We start from the raw sequence: 24,016 nt of genomic DNA, 5'->3' as shown, positions 1-24,016 counted from the left end.
CACGATTGCGTTACTCCCACAGTCTCGGATCAGCAAAACCTTCATAATCGTCGTGCGTCGTTATGAGCGGGTGAGGCGTCCAGCGGGATGGGGCCGGGGTGGGAGGGCAATCAGCGCGCGCAATGAACATTCAGACGGGGACGGACAGCTGAGACTTGTTGGTGCCTGTGGCCGATTTGCCTGAGACTGAGGGTTGCAGTCGCTTTGCCACCGACGATCTGGTCATGGGTCCCTGGGCAGTGAGCCTGTCTGACTGCTACTGGCTGTCTGCTCGTTGATGTCTGTCTCAGGGCCAGCCCAGTTAAAATTCTCCGCAAGGTAGTTTCTGGCGCCACGGGCTCATGGGCTCTCACACGCGCGGCACGGGGAATCCAGCGGCGGGACGCGTCCCGCATCCTTCCCGCTGGTCCGACAGACGACTTGCCTTTCTTCTCTTGGCAGACTGGAGCAATGTACGTACCGGTTTCAACGTGCTCCTAGCCACGCTGGGCAGCACAGAGTTGGTACATGGGGCTGACGACTTGCTCAATAGCAAGTCAAGCAAGGTTGGCACCACACGCGTCGTATGCCGCGGCGCAGGTCAACCTACCTTTTGGCGCAAGCCTGTTATCAGGGTTTAGAGCTATGTTATGTACTTCATTCACCACCGCGCGGGGGCGGCGGCGGCGGCGCGCGGCGTCCTCAATCACCTGCCCATGACGCGATACATGGTCCGCTCATTACACGGCACGACGGGGACGCGTCAAACCTCCGGTGGTGGGCGTGGTGGGCTTTTGTGTGGGTGCAAGTGCTACACTCGTACAGAGCCTTACGTAGATGGGATGTGTGGCGCTGCACTGTCCGAAGAGGATGGTGTTCGGACCAGCAGAGCGATATCATCAAGATCCTCCCTGCGCTCTCTGCCTGCATTAGTGAACCATCGTGCTGCGCCATACGCCGCACTACAGTACGACTGTGATCGCACAGTCGCAGCATGAGGCCCACCCTGCCCACCCAACATGACACGCCCAGGGATGCGTCGATGGATGCCGATGTCGCCAATGCGGCCAGGCACAAACCTTTATGGGAAAGCAGGCACGCCGACAGACGGCCGACCCCGCAACGTCGAAAACTTTGGGTGTGCAGTTGGCGACATGCATGCGGATAAGCTCTGGCATTCACTTTCGGGGTGGGGTGGGTGCTGCACACTGCACACTGCACACAGAGCAAGTCACGCCGCGCCGCGCCGCGCGCGGCACTCCACTCCCCCCCCCCCCCCTCGCACACATGCCTGGACTCTCTGCCGGCACCGAGAGATCCAGAACCCCGCAGACTTGTGCTCGAGGCATAAAGCAGGCGAGAGCAGATTGCGGGGTGGGGTGCGGCGGTCAAGAACGCTCGCGCCGCCGAGGTACGTGCGTTTCAGCGGGTGCTGGGCCTGGCACTTGGGGGTGCTGGCGTGCTGTGGCTTCTCCGTGACGCCGCCGAGAGCGGCGCCGCTGCCTGACTGCCCCGCAAGCCTCGCGGCGCAGGCTAACCATGCGCGACACTACCGGTTGTACGCGCGCGCCCTCGCTCGCTCGGCAGCAACTTACTGACTGACAGAACGACCCACCCCAGAAGGGTACAGTTTTTGGCGCAACGTAAGGTGGCTCGTCCCTCCAGGGTGTGGGTGCTTTGGTTCGAGGTGCGCCCTGTACAGGACAATGAGGGGTACTTGCTTACAAGCTCTCATCAATCTGCACAGGTGTTAGTTAATCCAGGTAGTGAGCGACGTCGCTGTGCTCGGTTGCACACTCTGCCGAGGGTGAGGATGCGAGGAGGCGCCGAGTGACTCATGTCCTCGGTGAGTAAGTACTGGTAGCAGTGAACAACAGCGCAGTGAAACGCGAAACTGCCAGCAGGTGACTCGTCCTAGCCGCGGAGCATTGTAGGGACCGCCGCCAGCCTAGCGGCGGCAATGGCGGGAGTGGCGCTGAGTGTGGCGTGGCTGCCCGAAACGGCGGCGCTGTGAGCTACCTTTTCTTCGGGCTATCGGGCTAGCCGCTGACGTCTTGGCGGCGCAGGTGTCAGCGTCAGCGTGTGTGTCAGTGACGCAGCACACGTGCGAGGAGAATGACTCTTTCTACATGCGCTTCTTCTAGATACGACTATTGTCCATTGGAGAGGGGAGGGGGGGTGGCGCTCTGCGCAAGCGACAGGCGGCCCCGTGTTATCCGTGCCAAGAACAGGTGGCAGCTTAGCGCTTCCACTTGGCGCCGTAGTAGCACGCGCCCGTCGTAGTGTGCGTGGCGGTCACGGCTGGTGTGTGAGCTGACCTGTCGTTGGCATCCAACTCACTGTGCTCGTCCCACGGCGTCGTGGTCTCCGTGATCGTCTTGGTGCCAGCGACCGTGTCGGTCGTGGTGCGCGTGACGGTCAGGGTGTGCTGTGGCGTTTCTGGCGTCAGCTAGTGCCCAGCGGTGTGTGTGGCTTACCCATCGTCGTGGAGGTGAACTCGCAGGTCGAAGTCCACGAAGTGACGGTCGAAATGGGCGACGTGACGACGACGGTGTCGACGACAGTGGTAGTGGTGGGGACGCACGACGCGCCGCCACCACCACCACCCCAGCCGCCGCCGTACCAGCGCGCGAGGGCGGGCGCACGGGGCGGCAGGCCGCGCGCAAGGCGCTGAGCGTTGGTGAGGCCGTCGTCGACGGCCGCGGCGGTGCGCTTGGCGTACGGGATGCACGGGTACGACGTCGTCGCGGTCACCGTCTTGGTGATGGTGGGCGGGGCGGTGATCCACACGGTGGGCGTGGTGGTCGCGTGCTGTGCGTGTGTGTTAGTGGGTTGGCTGACTGGTGTGTGTGGGCGTGTGGGCGGACGTGCTCGCGCACGGCTGTGTGTACAGTAGGGTCCCAAAAGTCCTGGTACACGACACCGCCAAAGTGTATGGGGGTTGTGCCGCAACTTCTGGCACCCTACTGTACGTGCACACGTGCACGTGCCGCGCGACTCACCTTGGTAGTGTACGACGTGGTCGTGGTCGCTGGTCTCGTTAGCATGGCCAGACACAAACCCACTCTGCCCACTCACTCTGGTCACACGACTCAGTCTTGGTGGTAGTGCACGGTGCGCACGAGGTGGACACGACGGTGGTCGCGGGGCCGGTGTGCGTGCTGGCGGGTGAGCGTCACTCGGCAAATCTCCACCCACCTAGTAGTGCAGGTGTGCGAGGTAGCAGTGCTGCACGTCTGTCCACCACCACCGCCGCCGCCGCCGCCGTACCACGCCAGCGTAGTCGGAGCAGCGAGGAGGAAGAGGAGGCCGTGTGCGAGGATCATCATTGTAGTGCTGGGTGAAGATGAAGGAGAGTGGGCACTGCAACGATGGGTGATGAAAGAGAAAAAGGAGAGAGAGAGGAAGTAGAAATGAACAAAAGAGTTGCTGTGTCGAGAGAGGGGGATGATGCGAGCGAGCGAGCACGCAGCAGCAGCAGCAGCAAGCAGCGAGAGAGCGGCCCGTTGCCCGTCCACGCAACGCGCCCAAAGTTGAGCGAGTGGGGCGCAAGAATCAGCCAGACGACGGGGGCGCAGTGTGGATGGCCGACAACACGCGGCTCGAGCGCGTCCAGCGGCCGGCCAGCGGGCGAGGTGCACGCACGCGGACGCGCCCCGTGCCCGCCCATTCCTCGTGCGTGTGGATCGGCGCGCGTGTCGCCTTGCTTCTGTGCGGGCACGGCGGTGCAAGTGGTCTGTGCGGGTGTGCAAGGAAGAGCGCCACACTGCCACTTTCGCGCTTGGGGCTGAGCTGCGACGGCGAGCGAGGGGGGAGCATTTATCCTCTGCGGGGGAAGGGAGGCTGCGCGATGATGTTAGTGGCTTGCAGTCACCGCACAGAGGGGGAGGTCACTGTCCGTCGCCGCGCTGATGCACCGCCGCGACGTGGATCAGCTTCATTTCGGCGAGTCTCCGGATCGGCAAATGGCAGGCGTATGGCGGGGCGTCGGCCTTTCGGGGGCACATCTTTCCAATCGTGCGCAGCACATCTGTCCAATCGTGCAGAATTGGCGTAGTAATGTATCATCTGTGACGCCGACTGAGGGAGGGGGCGGCGTAGTGTTCGTGGGGACTGAGACGGACGGTGTGTAGCAGTTTGGCGTTCACGTCCCTTCTTCTTTTTTGGTGTCCTTCATCCTCCCGGACCCACATACCCCCGAATCACCAGAACCCTGTCTACTCTTCCTCGTGACCCGGTCCCATGGTACCCATAGCCCCTTACCACGAAGCATCCCTCCCACCCTCGTCCACCCGGCCTCGGCTGACAAAGTCAAATACCCCCCGCCCCGCCCCGCCCCGATCCCAACAAGAAACGAGGCGCGCCTCACTACACTGTTGGTGAAACGGTATCATGCGTCGTTGCCATCGACGCGGCAGGGGTTCGACTCCCTTACAGTGTATCTAGAAGATCAGCGGAAAGCCGGTACCCTTTTGCTGGCGAGGAGGGACGGGGTTGGCTCGCACCCATGGCGTCGGGGTAGGCGTTTTAGCTCTGGCCAGCGTTTCGGGGGTAGTTATCCCGTAGATATGTTCTCAGAAGGACACGCTGTACTCGGGGAGCTGTTCTGAGCGAGGAGAGCGTGGTTAACGAGACAGATGATGCGACGAGCATTGCATGTCTGCAGGCTCGCGAATGCGCCATTTCGCCAATTCGTCAAGTGCCACATCCCGCGCCCTATATCCACCCCCCGCATAACTCACACCTACCTCCACCGGCGCCGACCCCAAAGTTCGACCCCCTCCGACACTCTCAACGCAACAACAACAACCATGAGCGGGCCAAGCACAAGAGCGTGTCTGCGTGCGCTAGCGAGCGCAGCGAGCGGCACAAGCGCGGCAGGCACCAGCAGGCTCCCGCTGCCCCGGCCGGCGTTCGCGCGCGCGCTGGCCACCTCGGCGCCAGCAGCCTCGGGCCACAACCGCTGGTCCAAGATCCGCCACCGTAAAGGCGCGGCCGACGCAGCGAGGGGCCAGCACTGGTCGCGGCTGATGACTGTGAGTCTGCGGCGGGTCGACAAGAGCTGACTCATGCACAGGCTGTCCACATGGCGCTGCGGCCGCCTGCATCGCACGACCCCGGACAGAACCCGCGCCTCGCGTTCGCTCTCCAGCGGGCCAAGGACGGCGGGGTGCCCAAGGCGAATGTGGAGCAGGCTTTTGAGCGGGTAGGTGTGGGGGGAGGGGAGGGGAGGTGTAGAGAGACGAGGAGCTGACGCCATGTCACAGGCCCGCAAGGCGCTCGACGGCACAGGCCAGTCGATCGTGTACGAGGCCATCGGGCCGGGCGGGCAGAGCGCGTTCATGGTGTGGGTCTGGGGCGGCATAGCCGAGCCGAGCTGACGCCGCAGCGAGTGCTTGACTGATAGCCCGGCGCGCACCGTGTCGCGGGTCAAGGAGATCCTGCACAAGAACGGGTGGGTGGGGTGTTGGCCTGTGAGGGCTGGCGAGATGCTGATGCCCGCACAGCGGCCGCGTGTCGGCCGTGAGCTTCCTGTTCGAGCGCAAGGGCCTGGTGCGGGTCCAGCCTTTGCCTGGCGCGTCGTTTGACGCGTTGTTCGAGACGGCCGTCGAGGGCGGCGCGGAGGACGTGCGCGAGGCCGAGGTGGACGAGGAGGGCAAGGACGAGCCGGTGTGGGAGGTGAGCTGATGAGGTGGACATGAGCTGACGCCCCTGCAGGTCCGCACCGCCCCGACCGACCTCGGCGCCCTCACCGACCTCCTGACCTCGCCGCCGCACGACGCGTCGTACGCGCTCGTGTCGTCTGAACTCGCGTTCCTCCCGCTCGACCCTCTGCCCGTCGACGAGACGGACGACCACTTCGAGGCTGCTGCGCGCATTGCCCAGCTGCTTGAAGACGACGCCGACGTGGTCAAGGTATGGACCAACATCGAGTAGTAGCAGGCTGGCATGGTAGAGCATACATATACATAGATAGATGCATAGCAGCACACAAGTCTTGGCGTGATTGAATGCTGCTTGTTGATGTCTAAACGGGGTTGCCGGATTAGATAGCCCCACGCGCGCGTCAAATACAGTGACTGGCAGTGGCTGGGTCGGCGCCCGCGGCACCCGCACCATCGGCCTGAGCGTAGCCGGCCGGTCTAAACCGCGGCAACCCGAGTCTACCACCACCTTGGTTAGAGACAGGTGACGAGCATCACAATCTCTCTCACAACCACATTCTCATCCATGGCACCCCTCGTCAGCATCACCGACACGCTGGCCGTCAAGCCCGTCGACAGCGTCAACGGCTTTGACGCGTTCAAGAGCACGCGGCTGTGGACGCCGGCGGGCGCGCGCGGCGTGTTTGGCGGCCAGGTCATCGCGCAGAGCTTGCAGGCGGCGAGCAAGACGGTCGTTGGCAAGGAGCTGCACTCGCAGCATGTGAGTGTTGTGGAATCGCCGAGCGCAGCGAGGCGTGTGTCGCTATGTGTGCGGCATTGGCTGGCGCGATGCGACGATGGGGCCATGTGCCATGTACTGACACCCGCAGTGCTACTTCATGCTGCCGTGCGTATCCGACGCCACGGCGTGATCCTAACATTGCAGCGCAAACTCGACCGTGCCGATCACGTACATTGTTGAGCGGCTGCGCGATGGTGCGTGCACATGTGTGGGTTGTGTGCTGACAAACAGGTGGATCGTACGCGACTCGGTGAGCAGTGGCGTGGACCGAGGCGACGACGCGATGGAACGCAGCTAACGCCCCCTGCCTCGCAGCCTAGTGCACGCGCAGCAGGAGGGCAAGACGGTCTTTATCCTGACAGCGAGCTACTCGGCGCCGGCCAAGCCGCTGCCCAAGCTTGCGCCGGTGACGACGCCCGCGACCGAGGCGGACAGCAGCGCGCACATCAAGGAGGCGGACGCGAAGGACGACCCGACAATCACGGGCACGGTCAAGTTCGACTTTGGCAAGGCGTCCGCGGGCGCCGTGAGCAAGAACGTGCGCTTCGATGTGCCGCACCCCGGCAACTCGGCGCTCCCGCGCAACGTCATGGCCGACGCCGCTGCCGACGAGGCGCTCGCTGCGCGCCCCGCCCCGCGCCCCTTTGCCGAGCGATACCAGATCCCCTGGCCCAAGGATATCAAGGCGTGGAAGGACGCCACGGTCGAGGAGGACATGTGGGCCAACTTCCTCCGCGCCGCAGAGTTTAGGGGGTTGAAGCTTGGTTCGAGGGCGCGCGCCGTGCAGAACTACATCAATGTGGGTGGGGCGTGGCGTGCTCGGCGGTGGTGGCATATGCCGCGCCGCTGCTACCGCTGCTAGATTACAATGATAAGTGCTGACCCCACCCCCAGGAGCGCCGCCAGTCTCCCATCCAGATCGCCATCGCAAGGCAGCAGTCGGGCGAGTACGGCACATCTCGCGCCATCTGGCTCAAGCCCCTCCTCGAGAAGGACGAGGTGCTGGACGTCAACACGATTCGGGTGCGTTGTTGTTCTGCTTGCTCGCCGCCCCCTGCTAACCCCCCCAGGCGCTCTTCGGCTTCATGACCGACTTCCAGTTCATTGGCACGGCAGGTGTCACCGTCGGCCTGTCTGGCATGTCCAAGCCACGCCTCGGCATGATGGTACGTGCTTTTGCGGCAGCCGCAGCCGCAGCCGCCACCGCCTCCCGCCCGCCGCTGACACACACACTCAGGCGTCGCTCGACCACACGATGCACTACTACCCCCTCCCACCCGACTTTGACATCACCCGCCCGCTCCTGCACATCATGGAGGCTGTGGCGGTCGATGTGCCCTCAGGCCGTGGCACGGTCCGCGGGCTGCTGTACACTGACACGGGATATCTCGTGGCCACAACCGAGCAGGAGGGCGTGGTGCGCGCTAGCTTTGGCAAGGACCAGCGGCCTACTACCGAGGCTGCGCGCCTCCAGGGCAAGTTGTAGACGGACTCGTTGGATTGTACTTGGTGTCATGTAGTGCATTGTTTTGTGGGGGAGGGGCGTGAGTGTCGGGTGTGATGATGCATGACTGATGACGACATGGTCACCGACCCCTCCCTTGGCGGCGGCGGCAAGTGCCACTTTTCAAGGTTTGGCAAAGGCCCGATATGCGAAGAGGGGAGATGGGCGCACAGTGACGCGCGCCTTATAATGGCAATAGGCGCGTTTAATTCGAAACAAGGCGGGCGGCAGTGTCGGCGGCGCGGGCGGGCAATTCGAGTGTCTTGGATGCAATATGGCTGATTGCGATGTCTGAGGTGAGCAAGCAAGCAGCAACGAGGTGCAGCAGCAGCCAGATCCACCATTGAGCCGACTTTTACAACAACATTGTTTGCCTGCAGCATCTCTCTCAACACCCCCACTCCACTCCCAGCCCATGCATCGCACGGTTCACGACACTCGCCGGCCCACCCACTACACCCTCTTGCGACTCGTACCCCCCACGACGGCGACATCTAATCATTCCTAGACCAATCACACGACAAGAGAGCGCCTCCCAACCCTGCCAGCCAGCCTCACGCACGCACGTCCACCCAACCCCCACCCACCCACACTCCGCCGGGCCGACTCTTGTGCTGGCACCCGACAACAGCAGAACAAAGAAACATTACCCCGCACTTGTGTTACGCGCGCACATCGCATCCTCGTGCTCGTGAACACGGCCCCCCAAGGCGGCGACACTTGACACCATGTTGTGGAAGTTCTCCTTTGCGTCCGGCTCGACGCTCGACACGCTCCTGTCAAGAGAAACGCCCCCGTCGGTCGAGGAGCTGCTCGACGAGCAGGACATTCTCGCCGAGTGCAAGGCGCAGAATAACAAGTGGGGATCGCTCGCTCGCGCGCACGCCGCTCGATTGCTAACCCGCCAGGCTAGTCACTTTTCTCTCGCGCGAAGATAGCGTCAAGAGCCTCCTGACATGGGTCACTTCTGGCCTTGACGAGCTCGACACCGAGGCCGAGGCGGCGAGCGACGAGGCGTACAAGAAGGCGTTGACGTCGAGCGAGGTGTACCCGCCGTTCAAGGACGGCGCGACGGAACAAGGCGCCAAGGCAGAGAGCAGCAGCGAGGCTCAGACCGAAGAGGAGGTTGACAATAGCGGACCCTTGACGCCTGCGCTTGGCGTCGGCCTCGGCGAGGGCCTCGAGACGATCGAGGGTGAAGGCGGGTCGAGCGATGCCTCGCGCGCAAGGTGAGTTGGCCGGCGAAGGCTGAAGGCTAGGAACTGATACACCGCCCAGGTATCCCCAGGTTGCGACTGAGATCCTCACATCCGAGTTGTGGACGATACCAGAGACGGTTATGGGCCACAAGGAGCAGCTGCTCCGCCCGTTCTGGGACGCGGTGCTTGCGCCCTCAGATCCAAAGGGCACCACCGTATCGCATGCGCTCAAGACGGAGCGGGATCGCGCGGCAAGCCAGTTCTGGACGGATGAGGATGAGGAGCGTGAGCGGAAACGCGAGGTCATCCGCGGACTGTGGATGCGTGTCAACGCGTCCTTTCTCCAGAAGCGCACGACCGAGGTGGGTGGCGATTTGACGTGACGGGCCCGACTGACCATCCCAGATGGTTCGCTTCATCCAGACTATCCCCAATGTCATTGAGAGAATGGTGGCGAGGATTGAGAGCCCCGCGATCCAGGACCTGCTGGCGCGCATCATCCAGACAGAGGAGGCGGGCGTCACCGACGTCATGAGCTGGCTTGGCGAGCAGCGCCTCATCCCCCAACTGCTGGCGCTGCTGTCGCCCCAGCATCCCCCATCGACGCATGCGATCGTGTCGGACCTGCTCAAGGGATTGATCTCCGTGTCGGCGCCCAACTCGTCATTCAACCCCCACGGCGGGAACGCAATGGACCAGCAGGGCGGCGGTGCCGGCGCGCACAAGGACAACCGCCTTGTGCGCGAGCTTTCGAACCGCACGAGCGCCGACACGCTCGTGGGGTACATGCTTGACAGCCTCGAGCTGTCGGACCGCGCCTGGAAAGGTCTTGGCGACGACGAGCACCCCGAGCTCAAGCGCGCCAACGCATTCATCGTCCACCCATTGCCATCGATCGCGTCGGCAACGTCGTCGCTCTGCGGCGTGTGCAACGTTGTGGTGGAGGTCATCAGGAGGAACAACTCGGACCTCGCGGAACCATACCTGTTCAACACATTGCGGAACCGCCTCATGAGTATCCAGACTGAGCGTCTGCGCAGGTCGCCATCACCGACTGAGGCCGTCTCGAATGACAGCGAGGGCGAGGATGAGACGCGCAAGAAGATGGAGGAGGTCATGCCCGAGCTGGCCGACAAGTTTGCCATTGTGCACTTGGCCAACTTGGTCTCGGCGCTCGTGGACAGGTTTGGCCAGCTCAACCAGCTGTTGATCGACCCGCGCTCGCAAGAGCGAGTGGCGTCGCCGCTCGTGCCCAAGCCCTTGACAATGGAGCGCTTCCGTGTCATTGAGCTCTACGCCGAGCTGTTACATGCTTCCAACATGGCCACGTTGAATCGCGCACCAGGCACTGGGCCCGACTACTCGCCCGACGGCGCGTTAATGGGCGGGCTGGACGGGCTTGACAAGCTCGGCCGGGCCCTGCAGACCAACGAGTCGAGCGACGACGGGCCCCAGTCGGCTGGTGGTGCCCCAGAGCTGCCCGTGACGCAGCCCCGCGACCCCCCAGATAGCAGCGGCTCGACCGACTACTCGTTGACCGAGTCTGACGACGTGCCGCTGTCCGACGACGATGAAACGGCCCCCGCGGCGTCGACAACCACCATTGAGGTTGTTGTCCCTCCTCCCACTTCAGCCGAGGACGCAGAGCGCCTCCGGAGCGTCATGGGCATTGAATCCAAGTACCAGAGCTCGGACATTGACGCGTCGCACGCCGCCGTCGCGGCTACGACTATCGGCGCGCCGACCGTCACGTCTGGCGACCACCCCACGCCAGTCGACGAGCCCCTGTCTATTGGCGAGCGCCTCAAGCAGCAGTTTATCCGCTACCGCATCCTTCCCACCCTGCTCGACCTGTTCTTCGAGCACGCAAACAACAACTTTTTGCACCACCTTCTCTACGACCTGCTGCAGCAGATTCTCAACGGCAACCTCGGTCACGGCTACAACCGTGAGCTGGTTATCGAGCTCTTCTCCAACGCCAAGCTTGTCGAGCGCATTCTCGATGCCCAGCGCCGCAACGACCTGCAGGTCAAGAGCGAGCCGAGGAAGCCACGCCTGCCGTACATGGGCCACATTTCGCTTATTTCCGAGGAGCTTGTCAAGTTCTTTGCACGCTGCCCGAGCGACTTGTACGAGTTGGTCAGGCCTACGTTCAGCCAGGAGGACTGGACCGCGTACGTCGAGGGTTCGCTCAGCGAGACGAGAGCGCGCGACTCGCAGCCCCTGGCTGGTGGCAAGCCTATGCCTGGCCTCGGCAGCGCCATTGGGACCGGCAGCGAGCGATCGGACAGCGAGAGCGACGACGATGAGGATGGCAATGTCCACATTGGCGAGCCGCTGTCCCGCACGATCGCCAAGCAGGCCGACTCGTACAATGACGGTGCTGGAGATGATGACGTAGGCATGGAGCAGTTCTGGCGGCCAAGCAATGCGCGATCGGCAGCCATGGATTCGTCGGACGACGACGACGACGACGCGGATTGGCTCCGTCCATCGCCGTCGCTTGGTTTCGCGTCGGGTTCTCACCGGGTAGGTGGCGACGATGACCTGTTTGGGGTGAGTGCTGCCGTTGAGGTTGAACCTTGAGCGTAATGCTGACGTGCAGAACCAGGGAGACCTCGACAGCGACGATGCTTGGGGAGAGTTTTCCTCTGGCAATGACGGCGGTGGCGGTGGCGATGGTGCCAACCCCTTTGACGACGACGCCTTTACTCCGTCCTCCTCGACAGAAGTCACGGCCTTTGTCCCCGGCGAGCCATTAACACCGGCCGACTGGGCAGAGGCCTTTGACCGCGAGTTTGAGTCGTCGCAGCCGACCGAGACGACCACCTGGACAGAAGAGACGGAAGAGGTTCACACAATCGCCATGCCTGCGCCCGAGGACACGAGCGGTGACGCATCGTCGTGGAGCTTTGGCGACGAGGACGAGGAGCACCCTCAGGGCGAGGACCTGCCGAGCGTCAAGGGCGTTACCAAATCTGTCGACGACCTGTCCCTCCACCGTGTCGAGCGAAGACATTCGCACACCGATGATGCTCTGACTCCAAGAGAAGAGGCGTTGCTGTCTGTGGCGACGCCCGATCAACCGCTTGGTCCCGGCGTGAGCGCCGACGCGCACGTCGTTGCCGGTGGGTTGATTGAGCGCAAGCTGCCTGACGGCACGGTTGTGCGGGTACCGGAAGACGACATTGCCGTGGGGATCGAGGAGGGGCTCGAGCACCTCGGCCCTGTTGGGCTCGCTGAGCGCGAGATTGTCAACGCCGAGGAGGAGAAGGAGGCCAAGGAGGAGAAGGAGGCCAAGGCGGAGAAGCAGGACAAGGTCAAGGGTGTACACAAGGCATAGACGTGTTCAGCAACGCAGCGAGCATCAGCATTCATCCTATACTTTGCATGTACCAGCATTGCATGAGGGGCTTGGTAGTGTTGTGCCTTGTAGGCAAGCCGCGTGCCCTGGTTGAAGAGCGCGTTGAAACGGTTGCCGAGCAAGCCACTGACTCTGACGAGGGGGAGTGTGAGGTACGGGGTCAACGAGGTACGGTGACCAGCCAACGTTGAACGTTGGGTCGGGGCAGTAGTCAGCCACTGTTGATGCTCCTGAGGCAGTCACGCAGATAGACACAAGCGCACACCAGTGTCATTGGCACTTATCTGACCCCCGAGTAGCTTATTGCTTGGCCGCAAGGCAATGCGAGCGAGCGCGCGAGCGATGCTATGCTCTGCGGGCATGTCTCAGTGGTGGGTCTCAGTCCGGGCCACCACGCGGCACACCAGCCGGCAGGATACAGCCGACGCAAGCGGGGGTGTAGTAGGTGAAAAGTTGTTGGTTGTCGGCCAGTGACGCAATGTGCGTTGGCCGAGCAGCAGCAGCAAAGGGAGAGGCCGACGTCGCCGAGTCAAAGGGGGTGGGTCTGCGTGGAGCGGCGACAACTCGCTCTTGTGAGGCAGGTAGGAAGGCACCGCTCGCACTCTCTCGGTCGGTCGGTCACTCGAGCATATGTACACACGCACGCCTGAGATCGCCGTCCTGAGATTGTACTGTGCAGCGCCTGGCAGAGCGTCGTCGTAGGCCACCTTTTTGCCCGCTAGTGCGCGGCAGCACCGTTCTGGGCCGCTGGTCGCACGTGACGCTGCCGGCAGCAGCGCAGGCCGAGCTTTTCGCCGCCCTGGCGCTTGTGGGATGGGTTGTGTGGGTTGTGTCACTTTGGCCTGCGTTGCGCTGCGCTGCGCTCCGCAGGCAGGGGGTGCAAGCAGGCAGCCAAGCCGGGCAACACCTGCAGTAGTTGCCGTTGTTGGCAACACATTGGGGCTGCTTGATTAAGGCCGCGCAAAGGAGCAGGTTGCGCTTTGCATCCCTCCGTCTGCCTCTGCTTGCTTGCTTCACGACGAAAAGTCTTGTTTGTCACCAGTGTCAGTACATAACAACAAACAACACCACAACAACAGTCGTGCACGACGTACACACACACACGCCGGCGTGCTTGCTTGCTTGTGCGTATCACGCTGACGCCACCGACCGACGATCGCTAATAGGCACCTCCCTCGCAGTGTTTATCTCGCGCCGCCGCCTCGTATCCCCGGAACTGCCTTCCACTCCACCCCAACTCCACCATGGTCGCCCCGCTATCCCTCGTGCTGTCTCTGCTCGCGCTTGCACTAGCCCCCGCGACGACAGCGCACGCTCCACAACGCCAGAACGTGCCCTGCGGACCAGGGCTCACAGCGTGCCCCGTGTTCGACTACTCTGGCGGGCCCAGGTGGAAGGGGCACTACGAGTGCGTCGCGGTGCACACCGACATTGAGAGCTGCGGCGGCTGCCTGAGCGAAGAGCACGGGCGCGACTGCACCGCCATCGAAAACGTCGACGAGGTGCGCTGTAAGCGCGGCCTGTGTGTCGTGCAGACGTGCGTCGAGGGCTTTGTGCCGGACAAGCTTAATCGCAACTGTGAGCCCGCGAGCAGCTTTGAGCAGTTTGTGCTCGAGTATTAGCGAGCGGGCCAGCGGGCCAGCTTGCTGGCCCGCGCGAGGGGTCAGCGGCAACGTCGAGCACGTCGAGGACACCACTTCGTCGCCTGCGCGCGCACCCCGCAGCCACACCGCACCGCACTCCGCGTCGCCGCCGCGACCCTATCACGGACATTAGACACCACACCCACACCCCACACCGCACCCCGCACCGCCACGCCGTCAGCGGCGGCGACAGCGCACCCTGGACATTCTTCAGTTGTATCATACTGTAAACCATCTGCACAACATTTTGTCTTGCTTGCTTGCTTGCTTGCTTGCTGGCAGCTCCGTGGGAGCTGACACGCGTGCGGAATGCGGGTGGTAATTGCGGCGCGCTTGGGGTCGTGGGTTCGGTCGGTCGTTAGTCCGCCTGCCTGCCGATCTGCGATCTGGAATCGACACATCTTGATATCAATCTGCGCCAGCCAGATATAGCACGGCGACGACGAACCGGTGCTGCTGGGGGCGATGGGTGCGTGGGTGCTTGCACCGCTGCGGGCAGTGAGTGCGACGGGGTGAGCTGAGCGGTGCGAGGTGCGCGGTGAGTGCATTCGCAGTGTGGAGCGGCAAAGTCTGCGCTGCGCCGCGCCGCACTGAGGATCGTCAGACCAGTGGGCGACGCCGCACGACAGCTGCTGCCGCCACCGCTGCCCTAGTACACGATACTCGTACATCTTGAGCTACTACTACCTGCACTAAGCGGCAGTGCTGCTGGTCGGTGTGGCGGTCGGTGCTTCGGCCGGGCTGGCGACAGAGACAGTCACAGTCGCGGGGCTCGTGGCTGCGGGGACATCGACGGCGGTCGGCAAGGAGGCTTCGACGCGCTGGGGCTGGTGACCATCATCCACATCGTGAGGCAGGGGCGCCGTCTCGTCCGCACCGAGCGCGGCAGGGGCGGGGACGGCTCCGGCTGCGTCGGGCGCTCCGCCCTCAGCGCCGTCCTCGGCGACACTGTGCGCCTCAACCACCTCCCCTCCGTCGACAACGTCAGTCCCGCCCTCAACCACATCGTCTTCCCCCTCCGCCTCGCTCAACGCCGCGATGCATGGCGGCAGGCCACGGAGCATGCGCAGTTGCATCTCCACGCCAGCCGAGAGGTGCACGAGGGAGCGGGCGGTGCGTTCGAGGTTACGCAGTTCTGCCACAGCGAGCGTCAGCGAGCCGTACGACGCGACAGCTTCCTCCCTCGCGCTGCTGACGCGCGAGCTCGCACTCACCAGCCTGATGCCCGCTCCCGGTGCCAAACGCGCCATACTCTCCCCCCGGGGCGCCGCGCCGCGCCCTCACGCAGAGCTCTTGCACGGCGGCAATGTCGCCCAACAGCGCTGGAAGCGCGTCGTCGCGGTGCTGCTCGAGCAAGGCGGCGCAGGGGAGGGAGACGTGCGCGTGGAACGGGGGGAGCGTGTCGGCCGGCAGCGGCAGCGGCGCCTCGATGTGTTGTGTTGATTGTTCTGGCGCCGGGTCTGGCGCCTCGGGAGAGGGGGACGCGGGCGTTCCGCTTGCGTCGACGACGGGCGGGACAGGCGATAGTGGTGTCGCTGGGGGCGAGCGCGCAAAGGGGTTGAAGAGGGCCATTCTGGGGGACGTGGGGGACGTGGGTGAGGCGGGGAGCGGCGGGGGCGGGGGCGGGGTGGGCTGCGGTGTGAGCTGGGGCAACAGAAGAAGGAGGAGAAGAAGGAAGACGCCGACAACACACCTCGAGTTTGTGATCGCGCACGGCGCCCACCGCGTCCCAGAACCGCGCGAGCCCGGCCCACACGCCCGCCGCCGAGACGCCCGCCCGCCGCGGGTGGGGCGTGGTAGCCGTAGCCGATACTTTGGGCATCGTGGCCTCGGGCAGCGTTGCCTCGGGCGCTGGCGCTGGCGCTGGCACGTTGTTGCCCGACATGGTGATGTGCGACGACGACGATCCGTGCGAGCGAGCGTCGGTCTATCTGTCGTCCGAGAGGAGATGTCGCCTGCCACCCCGCGGCTGTGCTTGCCGCGGCCGAGAGCGTGGTGAGGAGATCAAGAGGAGAGAAGAGCAGCACCGCGCGCGCGCGTGCATTCTTGTTCTGCTGTTGCCTCGTTGCGGCCGTGCGGATCGTCGTGGGTAGGGTCTGTGCGACATGTCTTTGGTGCTAGGTGTGTGTGGCATGTGGCGAAGTGTGCCACTTTAATGACTTTGCGTGGCAGAGTCGGTCGCACATCTTGTGCATCGCTTCATCTACTACACCCTCCTACTCCCTGACAATGCCGCCAGGCCCCAACCTAAGCCGCGGCCCCTTCCCGCTCCCAACGATAGCCTCGGCCTCAATCTCCACCAGCGCGTCGGGGCCAACGACAAACGTCAGCCCGCCGACCATCGTGTTGGCGGGCCGCACGCCCCACCGGCCAATCTCGCGCGCCTGGGCCCTGCCGACGGCCGCCCAGTCAGCCACGTCGGCAAGCAACACCCTTGTGCGCGTGATATCCGCCACTGACCCGCCGAGGGCACGCACCGCCCCGGCGATAATGTCGAAGATGTACGTGCTCTGCGCCTCGGCGTCCTTCCCGCCAATCACGCCGGCGCCCGAGAAGGCCGCGCGCGTCGTCGTCCCGCTGACTGTGATCCTGTCGCCGACGCGCACCGCACGGCAGTAGTTCGCGACCGGCTCCCACGCCGAGCCGGAGCTGCGCTCGACCCGCCCGCCGGCAGCGACGACGCGCTCGACCTCGGCGAGCGCGGCGTCGTCGATAAAGTCGCGCGCGCCGCCCGTCGGGCTGAGGTACGGCGGGTATCGGTTCTCGTCGCCGCTGTCCCCTGGCACTGGGGAGAGGCGCGCCTGCGCCGCGTGGATGGTGGCCAGGTCGGCGTCGTCGAGGCGCAGCGACAGCGCCTGCTTGTTCGACGCGATGTGGCTCGACGCGTCGCCGACCAGCCGCGACCCGACAATGATGCCTGCTACCGCGGGAAGCGCGAGCACGTACCCCATCGCGACGGTGGCGATGGGCACGCCGTGCTTGTCCGCCACGAACTTGAGCGCGGCAAGCAGGCCCTGGAACACGGCCCAGCCGCCTGTGGCCGTCAGCGCCGCCACATACCCACACACCACACTCACCAGCGGCGTCAATGTACCGCTTGTACTTCATCAGACTCCAGTTGCCCTGCTCCACAGGCTCGGGGGCACCGAGCCACTTCTCGCCGATAAACCCGCCCAGCAGCGTGCCGTAGGCCAGCAGCCCGATGCCGTTGACGGCACAGTAGTCCGCCATGCCGCCCACTTCGGCGCGGCGGTCGAGCACGCTCATGGACACCTGGTTCGACGCGATCGCATACCCGCTCCCCACGATCAGGCGCAGGTGCGCCAGGTCGACGTTGGTGACCCCGATATGTTGGATCTTGCCCGCTGCCTGCAGCTGGGACAGGTGGTGCAGGTTCTCGCTGTGCGCGTTAGGCAGTGACTGGACGAGCGAACCCGACTCACAGATAGCTCGGGTCGTCGTACCGCCACACATGGTACTGCAGCAGCGGCAAGCTGTCGACCCGGAGGCGCGCGAGCGCCGTGTCCACTGCCTTCCGGCACGCCTCCTCGCCGACAACAGTAGGCTTGGGGCACCACTTGGTCAGAGGTGTCACAGGCTTCCCCACACTAGCGGCATTATACGCGCCCACAACGTCCTCTGCCGGGCCATAGACTGCGCAACAACGTCAGCACGCCCTCCCACACACACACATACACGCACAGTCGGCCATGTCGAACGTGTCCAGCCCCGCAGCGACGTACGGCCCCATTGCCGCTGCGGAGGCCGTGACGTCCGCTTCGCCGTGCCCCCCGGCCAGCTGCCACAGCCCGGTGACGAGGCGCGAGATGCGCAGCGGGTGCGGCGTGTTGGCGCCTAGGATTGAAGTTGTCTCTGTCATTGTTGATGGGGAGAGAGAGAGAGAGGGCATGCAGGCAGGGCTGGTTGATATGGGGGAGGCAAGGTGACGGGTAAACCGCGCCAGTGTGGACTCTGGATGTGGAGGCTGACTCGCGGGTTTTGCCGGCAGTGGCAGGTGGCTTCCCCACGACCTTGGCGAGCTGGACGACTTCCAAGTCCCCCTCTCCTCGCCCCTCGCGTAATTCGCACGCTCGCAGCTCGCAGCTCTATGCACACTATTCATACGATCACTCTAAGCGGGCAAACGCCCACGCGGGAGGGGATACAGGCCTCTCCGCCTAATCAAACGCGAAACAAACTGACGGTCTACTATGCTACCCTAGATTACACGCTGCGCCGCACCGTCTAGTTGGCGACGGCGAACGCAACAACCGAGGCGTCCGAGTGCGACAGCGACACCTTGATCGACTTGCTGCCGGCAGCCTTGGCAGCGTCACCGTGAAGCTTGACCTGCGGGCCGGCCTCGGTCGACACAATCTCAATGTCCTTGAGGGGCGCGCCGGCACCCTTGGAGGGGACACCGAGCGCCTTGAAGACGGCCTCCTTGGCAGCCCAGCGGCCGGCAAACGACGCGGTCGCGTCGGGAGCCGAGGCGCAGTAGGCAATCTCGTCGGCGGTAAAGTTGCGCTCGCGGAACGTCGCCGACGTGGGCACGGCGCTGATCAGCTCCGTGTCGACACCGACACCCGAGGCGCCACCAGCGGCCTGCGCAAACAGCAACTTGATGGTCGCCGCGTTGGCGGTGTTGATGGGGACGGTCGAGGGACCCTTCTTCTGGAAGGCCCACGAGCCAGTCTTGGAAGGACCAGCGCGGGCAAGAGGGTTGAGGAGAACGTCGCCCTCGAGCTCGGGGGTGTAGGGGGGTCCGTCCTTGATCTGGACGAGGTTGTTGTGAACCATGGCCGACGACAGACGCGAGTACGACTGGAGCTGGCGGGCAATGTTCTTCTTCTTGTACGCCTCGAGCTCGGTAGCAGAGAGCGACGCGAAGAGGTAACGGGGGTGGAGGATGGCAGCCTGGCCACCGACCTGACCGAAACCGAACGAGGTGAGGAGACCAGCCTCGAGGCGGAGGTGCTGGATAGCCTTGGAGGGGTAGAAGAGGTGGGGGAAGGCACGGAGCTCCTCGGAAATGTTGTCGGCGTTGTGGTTGCCGGGGACAATGGCAGACTGGAGGGTCTGGAGCATGCCGTTGAACATCCAAGCGGCGGCACCACCCTTGGGGTGACCAGTGAGGTACTTCTGGGTGATGACGGGGACGGCGTTACCCTTGGTGCGGCCGAGCTGCTCGAACTGGAGGTTGTAGACACCAGACTCGTTCTTGTCGTTGGCCTTGGTGGAGGTACCGTGGCACGAGATGACACCAACCGAGTCGGCGTTGAGACCCCAGACGGCGAGGGCACGGCGGAGAGGGGCAATGTTGGGGTCAGAGCCCTCGAGCATGCCAAAGGTGGCGAGCGCGTCCTTCTCCTGGCGCTTGGCCTCGGACTCGATGAAGGCAACACGGGTGTTGAAGAACTCCTCGTCGTTCTGCTTGCCAGTGACGGCGAGCTCGTCCTTGAGGAGGTCGATCTCGTTCTCGAGCCACTGGGCAATCTGCTTGCGGCGGAACGCAAGCTGGCGGGCACGGTACTTGACGTCGAGGATGGGGAGGGCGTTCTTGGGGGTGACCTCGCGGGCGGTCGAGAGGACACCACGACCGGGGGCGGGGATGGAGCGACCAGCCTTGTCGGTGTGGGTCGAGGTGTAGGCAACGATACCCTGGATGGCAGCACCCATCTCAATGGCAGTCTTGGCGCTCATGAGGACGTGGACACCAGCACCCTGCGACTCCATGAAACCGGCACGGGTGCTGGTCATGGGGCGCGAGAACTCGTTGGGTTCACGGCCGTTGGCAAACTCGGTCTCGGCGCTCGAGGTGGCCTTCATGTTGGCGAACTCGTACGAGCCCTCCTCGGAGAAGTCGTCAAAGCCACCGGCGATCATGACCTTGGCCTTGCCAGTGAGGATGGTGTCGCAGGCAATCTCAACCGACTGAAGAGCAGTGGCGCAGGCACCGACGGGGATCTTGACGGGACCCGAGGCGGAGAGGAGGAGCAGGTTGACCCAACCAGCAACAGTGTTGATGAAGGTCTCCTGGAGAATGTCCTTCTGGACGTCCTTCTCCTCGCGACGCTCACGGAACATGGCCGAGAGCGACTGCATGCCGCCCATACCGGAACCAAGCGAGGTACCGAGCTCGGACGGGTGCACGTACTTGTAGATCTCGTAGGGGTCGGTAACACCCGACATGATGAGCGCCTCCATGGTGGTGACGAGGGCCCAGAGGGCCGTGCGGTCGGTCTGCGAGACAATGTCGTCGGGGATACCGTAGCGCTTGGCGTCCCAGCCAGTGGGGATCTGACCGGCAACAACACGGTCAAACTTGACAGCCTTGGGGAGGAGGACACGGGCACCCTTCTTGAACTTGACGAACCACTCGCCAGAGTCCTGGGCCCAGATGTCGACATTGTCGCCCTGCTCGCGCTTGAACTTCTGGGCGTCCTCGGCCGAGACCTCGAGGGGCTCGAGGTCGTGGTTGAGCTCAATCTCCTGGGTGAAGCCCTTACGCTCCGGGTCGTAGCCGTTGAAGAGCTCGGGCTCGATGAGACGGATACCGGCGTGGGCGAGGATCTCCTTCTCGTACTTGGAGCGAACGTCCTTGTCGTCGACGGGCTCGCCAGACTTGGCGTCGACCCATCCGACGTAGGGAGAGCCGTCCTTGAGCTTGCCGTCGAGGTGCTTGATGTAGCCCATCATCCAGGCCATCTCAATGCAGCCCTCGATGGTGAACTCGCCGCGGGCCTCCATCTCCCAACGGGTGCGCGAGGAGCCCCAAGGGCCGACCTCGGCGAAACCAGTACAGACAATGACCTTGTCAAGGTCGATGAGACCCTGGAGCGAGTTGAGCTCGGTGAAGACGTCGTCACCCTCAATGGTGGGGAAGTCAAAGTTGAAGTTGGCGCGGGGCGCAATCGAGACCTTCTGGTGAAGGCGCTCGGCGTCGCTGCCGTTGGTGACACGGAAGTCGGCACCGTTGTCAAGGGCAATGGCCTTGCGGAGGTCGGCAACGCGGTTGATGTCGACACGGATCGAGGTCATGACGTCGGCAATGCCGGCGACACGGTCCATACCACCGTTGAGGTCGGCCCAGAGGGGCTCGATCTGGGTGATGTCGAAGATGAGGGGGTGCATGAGACCCAGGATGTTGAAAGCCATCTCCTTGGCCGAGAAGGTGCGCACACCAAGCTTCTCGAGGCCCTCGGCGACAAAGTTGGTCGCCGACATGAGGCCGGTACCACGGGTCCAGCCAATAACGGCACCGGCGATACAGAGGTACTCGCCCCACGACTCGGCGCTCCAACGGTTGAAGAGCGTCTCGAGCGAGATCTTGGACTCGGAGTAGAGACCGTCGTTACCAAAGATACCGTGGTTGGGCGAGAGGGGGAGCACGACCTGGGTAGGGCGGGTAACAAACTTGCGGGCGGCCTTCTTGGCCTTGACAGCACCGAGGAGACGGAGCAGGTTGGTGAGCATGAGACGGTGGGCAAGCTCCGACTTGTCGTCAATGTTGTCGATCTCACGGCCGTTCTCGGGAAGAGCGGCGAAGGGGACAATGTAGTCGAGGTCGATGCCGACCTCGGTGTAGATGTAGTCGACAAGGGCCTCAACGTCCTGCTTGGAGGCACCGTTGAAGGGGACGACAATGAGCTTGGAGCCCTTGGAGCCAATCTCGTGGAAGATGCGCTTGTAGTAGTCGACGGCGTCGCGGCTGTAGCGCGAGGTCGTGACAACGCAGGTGGCACCACCCGAGAGCAGGCCCTTGAGGATCTCGACACCGATCGAGCCCTTGCCGACACCGGTGAGGAGGGCGGCCTTCTTCTGGAAAGTCACACCCGAGGTGGCAATCTCAGTAAGAACATCGAGGTAGATGTTGGTGAGCTTCTGCGAGTAGGCCCACGCGGTGCCAGTCTTGCGCTTGAGGTGGAGGAATGGGAGGTGCTCCTCGTCGACCTCGGTGTGGTCCTCGACGTTGGGGCGGAGGAACTGGGACGAGGGGCGGCGCTCCTTGGTGCTCGAGGCAGCGCCCTTGGCACGGGCGATGGGGTCGACCTCGGGGGAGCCGGGGCCGTGGCCGAGCGACTTGACGACCTCGCTGTACATGGAGCGGATGGCCGCCTTCTGGGCGGGCGTAATGGAAGGCTGGGCGTTCACGAGCTCCCAGAGCTTCTCAATGTCGGTCTGAACCTTCTCAAGGTTGACAGACGACTCGACCTCACCACCGGAAGCCATCTCTGAGAGGGCGTGTCAACACACCGCCCCACTTGTATTGCCTATACACTCACCCTTGACATAGGACTCGAGCTTGCGGACGTTCTGGCGAGGAATCTCCGAGTACTGGATGTCACCCTTGGCGCTGACCTCGGTGTGGGGAGCGGTGGGGAGAGCGACATCGCGGTAGACGGGAGGCTTGTCGACGACCTCCTGGCCTGTGGAGAGTTAGAGGCAAGCCGAATAACGCTCCGGCACACTCACAGTTGTCGAGGAGGATCTGGCCGAACTTCTTGGCCTTCTCAAAGTTAGGGCCCTTGGTCGGGTCGATTTCATCAATGTGGTACTTCATGTACCTGGGCGTGTAAGCACTCGGTCGCAGATCAAGGCCGCAAGATCGGCACTGGGCGAGATGGCATCGGTCACTAGCATGCTAGTGCCACCGCAGTGCACCTGCCCTCACGGAAATACTCACTCGAGCAGGACGGGGTCCGCGCGGTTCATCTGTTGACACTGTCAGTGACTGCCACGATGGGGGTGGTTATGGGCATCGGAGCTTGCCGCGGCAGCTCTGCTAACCGCGGCGCTGCTGGCCGGCCCACTCGACACTCACGATCGCAATGCAGCGCGACGTGAGCTCACGACGCTCATTGTCTCTGTCGGCGGCGGACATGGCTGCTTAGTGGCAGGTCGCCGTCGTCGTAGCGGTTGGGGGGAGGAAAGATGCCGAGGCGAGGGGGAGAGTTCGACTGGCGGGAGAGAGTGAATGGAGAGGAGTCAAGGGTGATGGGGAGGGGGGACAGGAGGTGAAGTGCGTCTGGTCCAAATGGCACTGGGACACTTGTGACTGGAGAATGACAAGTTGTCAAGTCGATGAGGGTGTGGTGACTGTTTCGACGTTTCCGAGTGTGGGGACGGGGGACGTTGACGAGCAACCAAGTGGGGGGGCAGTTGGTAGTGGTGGTGCAATACAGTGGGCCGCGAGTACTGGTCAGGAGTTTGGCCGATGCACCCGACTACACTGTAGCTGTCTGTTCTGATGCTCACCTCGTCACTGCTGACCCGCTGCCAGAAACGATTTGTAGAATGGCCAACCCCACTAATCCCAGTCGTCGTCGGCGGCCTGGCTCGCCCCGCCCTGCCTGCCATTGCCGCGCGCGAGATTGCCCCAGCGCGACGGAATCGCCCTTCCTCCCACGTGAGAATTTCCCTGGGCCCTTCCGGGTCTTGTCCCTGCCCCAACAATCCAGCATCTCACTGCTGTCAGTCTATTGCCAGGTGCTTCGGTTCGCATCATACGGCGTCCTGCTTTTTTTTTTCCTGGCGTGTGCATTGACGGGTCCACTCCCCCCCAGCCACATGATCTGGCAAACGTGCAGAGGCGCGAAGAGGGGGGCGTCAGAACAAGGCCTTGCATTGCTTTGCGGCCACGCACCGCGCGTGACCGAGCGTTTCTCTCGGTCTATGCAGTAGCCCCGATGGACGCTGACGAGTTTTTCAATGTTGTTGCATGCGTGGCATCTGTTACTCTCCCTCCCCACACAAACTGTCCGGTTGCCGCACAGTTAGCGTCCACTGATAACGATTCGTGGGGATGTAGATTTTTTTATCGTTTCGGCAGTATCGGAGCTGGGCGTCAGGCAGGCAGGCCTGCCTGGGTGGTAAAATG

The 24,016-nt window shown here is 63.5% G+C and overlaps 8 protein-coding genes and 1 non-coding gene across 9 annotated transcripts; 5 read left to right on the top strand and 4 right to left on the bottom strand.

The window, feature by feature from the left end:
- Window positions 1-2,218: 2,218 nt before the first annotated feature.
- Window positions 2,219-3,308, bottom strand: LOC62_01G000839 (uncharacterized protein; the record flags this gene model as incomplete). Its single annotated transcript, XM_062767294.1, has 6 exons — window positions 2,219-2,280; window positions 2,320-2,418; window positions 2,457-2,790; window positions 2,982-3,010; window positions 3,058-3,140; window positions 3,178-3,308. The coding sequence occupies 6 exons, from the start codon at window positions 3,306-3,308 to the stop codon at window positions 2,219-2,221; spliced, it is 738 nt and encodes a 245-aa protein (XP_062623278.1).
- A 1,041-nt stretch (window positions 3,309-4,349) lies between these two features.
- LOC62_01G000838 lies at window positions 4,350-4,420 on the top strand. Its single transcript has one exon. It is a non-coding gene; the product is annotated as a tRNA-Gly (tRNA).
- A 370-nt stretch (window positions 4,421-4,790) lies between these two features.
- Window positions 4,791-5,975, top strand: PERMA_0079 (putative transcriptional regulatory protein; the record flags this gene model as incomplete). The annotated part of the gene is made up of 6 exons (XM_062767293.1): window positions 4,791-5,015; window positions 5,057-5,185; window positions 5,247-5,326; window positions 5,369-5,434; window positions 5,487-5,658; window positions 5,698-5,975. The coding sequence occupies 6 exons, from the start codon at window positions 4,791-4,793 to the stop codon at window positions 5,914-5,916; spliced, it is 891 nt and encodes a 296-aa protein (XP_062623277.1). The 3' UTR covers window positions 5,917-5,975.
- A 224-nt stretch (window positions 5,976-6,199) lies between these two features.
- Acot8 (Acyl-coenzyme A thioesterase 8) lies at window positions 6,200-7,981 on the top strand. The gene is made up of 8 exons (XM_062767292.1): window positions 6,200-6,405; window positions 6,515-6,531; window positions 6,571-6,620; window positions 6,658-6,676; window positions 6,742-7,225; window positions 7,321-7,449; window positions 7,497-7,592; window positions 7,664-7,981. The coding sequence occupies exons 1-8, from the start codon at window positions 6,211-6,213 to the stop codon at window positions 7,910-7,912; spliced, it is 1,239 nt and encodes a 412-aa protein (XP_062623276.1). The 5' UTR covers window positions 6,200-6,210; the 3' UTR covers window positions 7,913-7,981.
- Window positions 7,982-8,308: 327 nt separating this feature from the next.
- Window positions 8,309-12,686, top strand: ekc1 (Extragenic suppressor of kinetochore protein 1). The gene is made up of 5 exons (XM_062767291.1): window positions 8,309-8,789; window positions 8,839-9,159; window positions 9,209-9,491; window positions 9,535-11,685; window positions 11,735-12,686. The coding sequence occupies exons 1-5, from the start codon at window positions 8,659-8,661 to the stop codon at window positions 12,470-12,472; spliced, it is 3,624 nt and encodes a 1,207-aa protein (XP_062623275.1). The 5' UTR covers window positions 8,309-8,658; the 3' UTR covers window positions 12,473-12,686.
- A 1,051-nt stretch (window positions 12,687-13,737) lies between these two features.
- On the top strand, window positions 13,738-14,115 carry priA_18 (Protein priA; the record flags this gene model as incomplete). The annotated part of the gene is made up of 1 exon (XM_062767290.1): window positions 13,738-14,115. The coding sequence occupies one exon, from the start codon at window positions 13,738-13,740 to the stop codon at window positions 14,113-14,115; it is 378 nt and encodes a 125-aa protein (XP_062623274.1).
- Window positions 14,116-14,828: 713 nt separating this feature from the next.
- On the bottom strand, window positions 14,829-16,021 carry LOC62_01G000833 (uncharacterized protein; the record flags this gene model as incomplete). The annotated part of the gene is made up of 3 exons (XM_062767289.1): window positions 14,829-15,271; window positions 15,351-15,768; window positions 15,830-16,021. 3 exons carry the CDS (start codon window positions 16,019-16,021, stop codon window positions 14,829-14,831), a joined length of 1,053 nt encoding a protein of 350 aa, XP_062623273.1.
- A 331-nt stretch (window positions 16,022-16,352) lies between these two features.
- On the bottom strand, window positions 16,353-18,016 carry tas (the record flags this gene model as incomplete). The annotated part of the gene is made up of 4 exons (XM_062767288.1): window positions 16,353-17,170; window positions 17,214-17,536; window positions 17,580-17,790; window positions 17,839-18,016. The coding sequence occupies 4 exons, from the start codon at window positions 18,014-18,016 to the stop codon at window positions 16,353-16,355; spliced, it is 1,530 nt and encodes a 509-aa protein (XP_062623272.1).
- Window positions 18,017-18,239: 223 nt separating this feature from the next.
- fasA (Fatty acid synthase subunit alpha) lies at window positions 18,240-23,367 on the bottom strand. The gene is made up of 5 exons (XM_062767287.1): window positions 22,961-23,367; window positions 22,823-22,851; window positions 22,612-22,703; window positions 22,422-22,565; window positions 18,240-22,370 (listed from the first exon to the last, which is right to left on the bottom strand). Exons 1-5 carry the CDS (start codon window positions 23,018-23,020, stop codon window positions 18,382-18,384), a joined length of 4,314 nt encoding a protein of 1,437 aa, XP_062623271.1. The 5' UTR covers window positions 23,021-23,367; the 3' UTR covers window positions 18,240-18,381.
- Between the last annotated feature and the right edge of the window lie 649 nt (window positions 23,368-24,016).

This window comes from Vanrija pseudolonga, chromosome 1 (genome assembly GCF_020906515.1).
Source record: "Vanrija pseudolonga chromosome 1, complete sequence".
In the NCBI taxonomy this organism is placed as follows: Eukaryota; Fungi; Basidiomycota; class Tremellomycetes; order Trichosporonales; family Trichosporonaceae; genus Vanrija; species Vanrija pseudolonga.
Note: the sequence above shows the minus strand (reverse complement) of the source record. Positions and strands in the feature narration are given on the sequence as shown.

Coding starts and splice junctions, on each gene's coding strand:
- ekc1 (XM_062767291.1), top strand. CDS start 8,659: ATGTTGTGGAAGTTCTCCTTTGCGTCCGGCTCGACGCTCGACACGCTC. Junction 8,790..8,838: donor TGCAAGGCGCAGAATAACAA/GTGGGGATCGCT, acceptor CTAACCCGCCAG/GCTAGTCACTTTTCTCTCGC. Junction 9,492..9,534: donor TCCAGAAGCGCACGACCGAG/GTGGGTGGCGAT, acceptor TGACCATCCCAG/ATGGTTCGCTTCATCCAGAC.
- fasA (XM_062767287.1), bottom strand. CDS start 23,020: ATGTCCGCCGCCGACAGAGACAATGAGCGTCGTGAGCTCACGTCGCGC. Junction 22,852..22,960: donor CGTCGCGCTGCATTGCGATC/GTGAGTGTCGAG, acceptor CAGTGTCAACAG/ATGAACCGCGCGGACCCCGT. Junction 22,371..22,421: donor GCTCGAGTCCTATGTCAAGG/GTGAGTGTATAG, acceptor ACGCCCTCTCAG/AGATGGCTTCCGGTGGTGAG.
- Acot8 (XM_062767292.1), top strand. CDS start 6,211: ATGGCACCCCTCGTCAGCATCACCGACACGCTGGCCGTCAAGCCCGTC. Junction 7,450..7,496: donor TGGACGTCAACACGATTCGG/GTGCGTTGTTGT, acceptor TAACCCCCCCAG/GCGCTCTTCGGCTTCATGAC. Junction 7,593..7,663: donor AGCCACGCCTCGGCATGATG/GTACGTGCTTTT, acceptor ACACACACTCAG/GCGTCGCTCGACCACACGAT.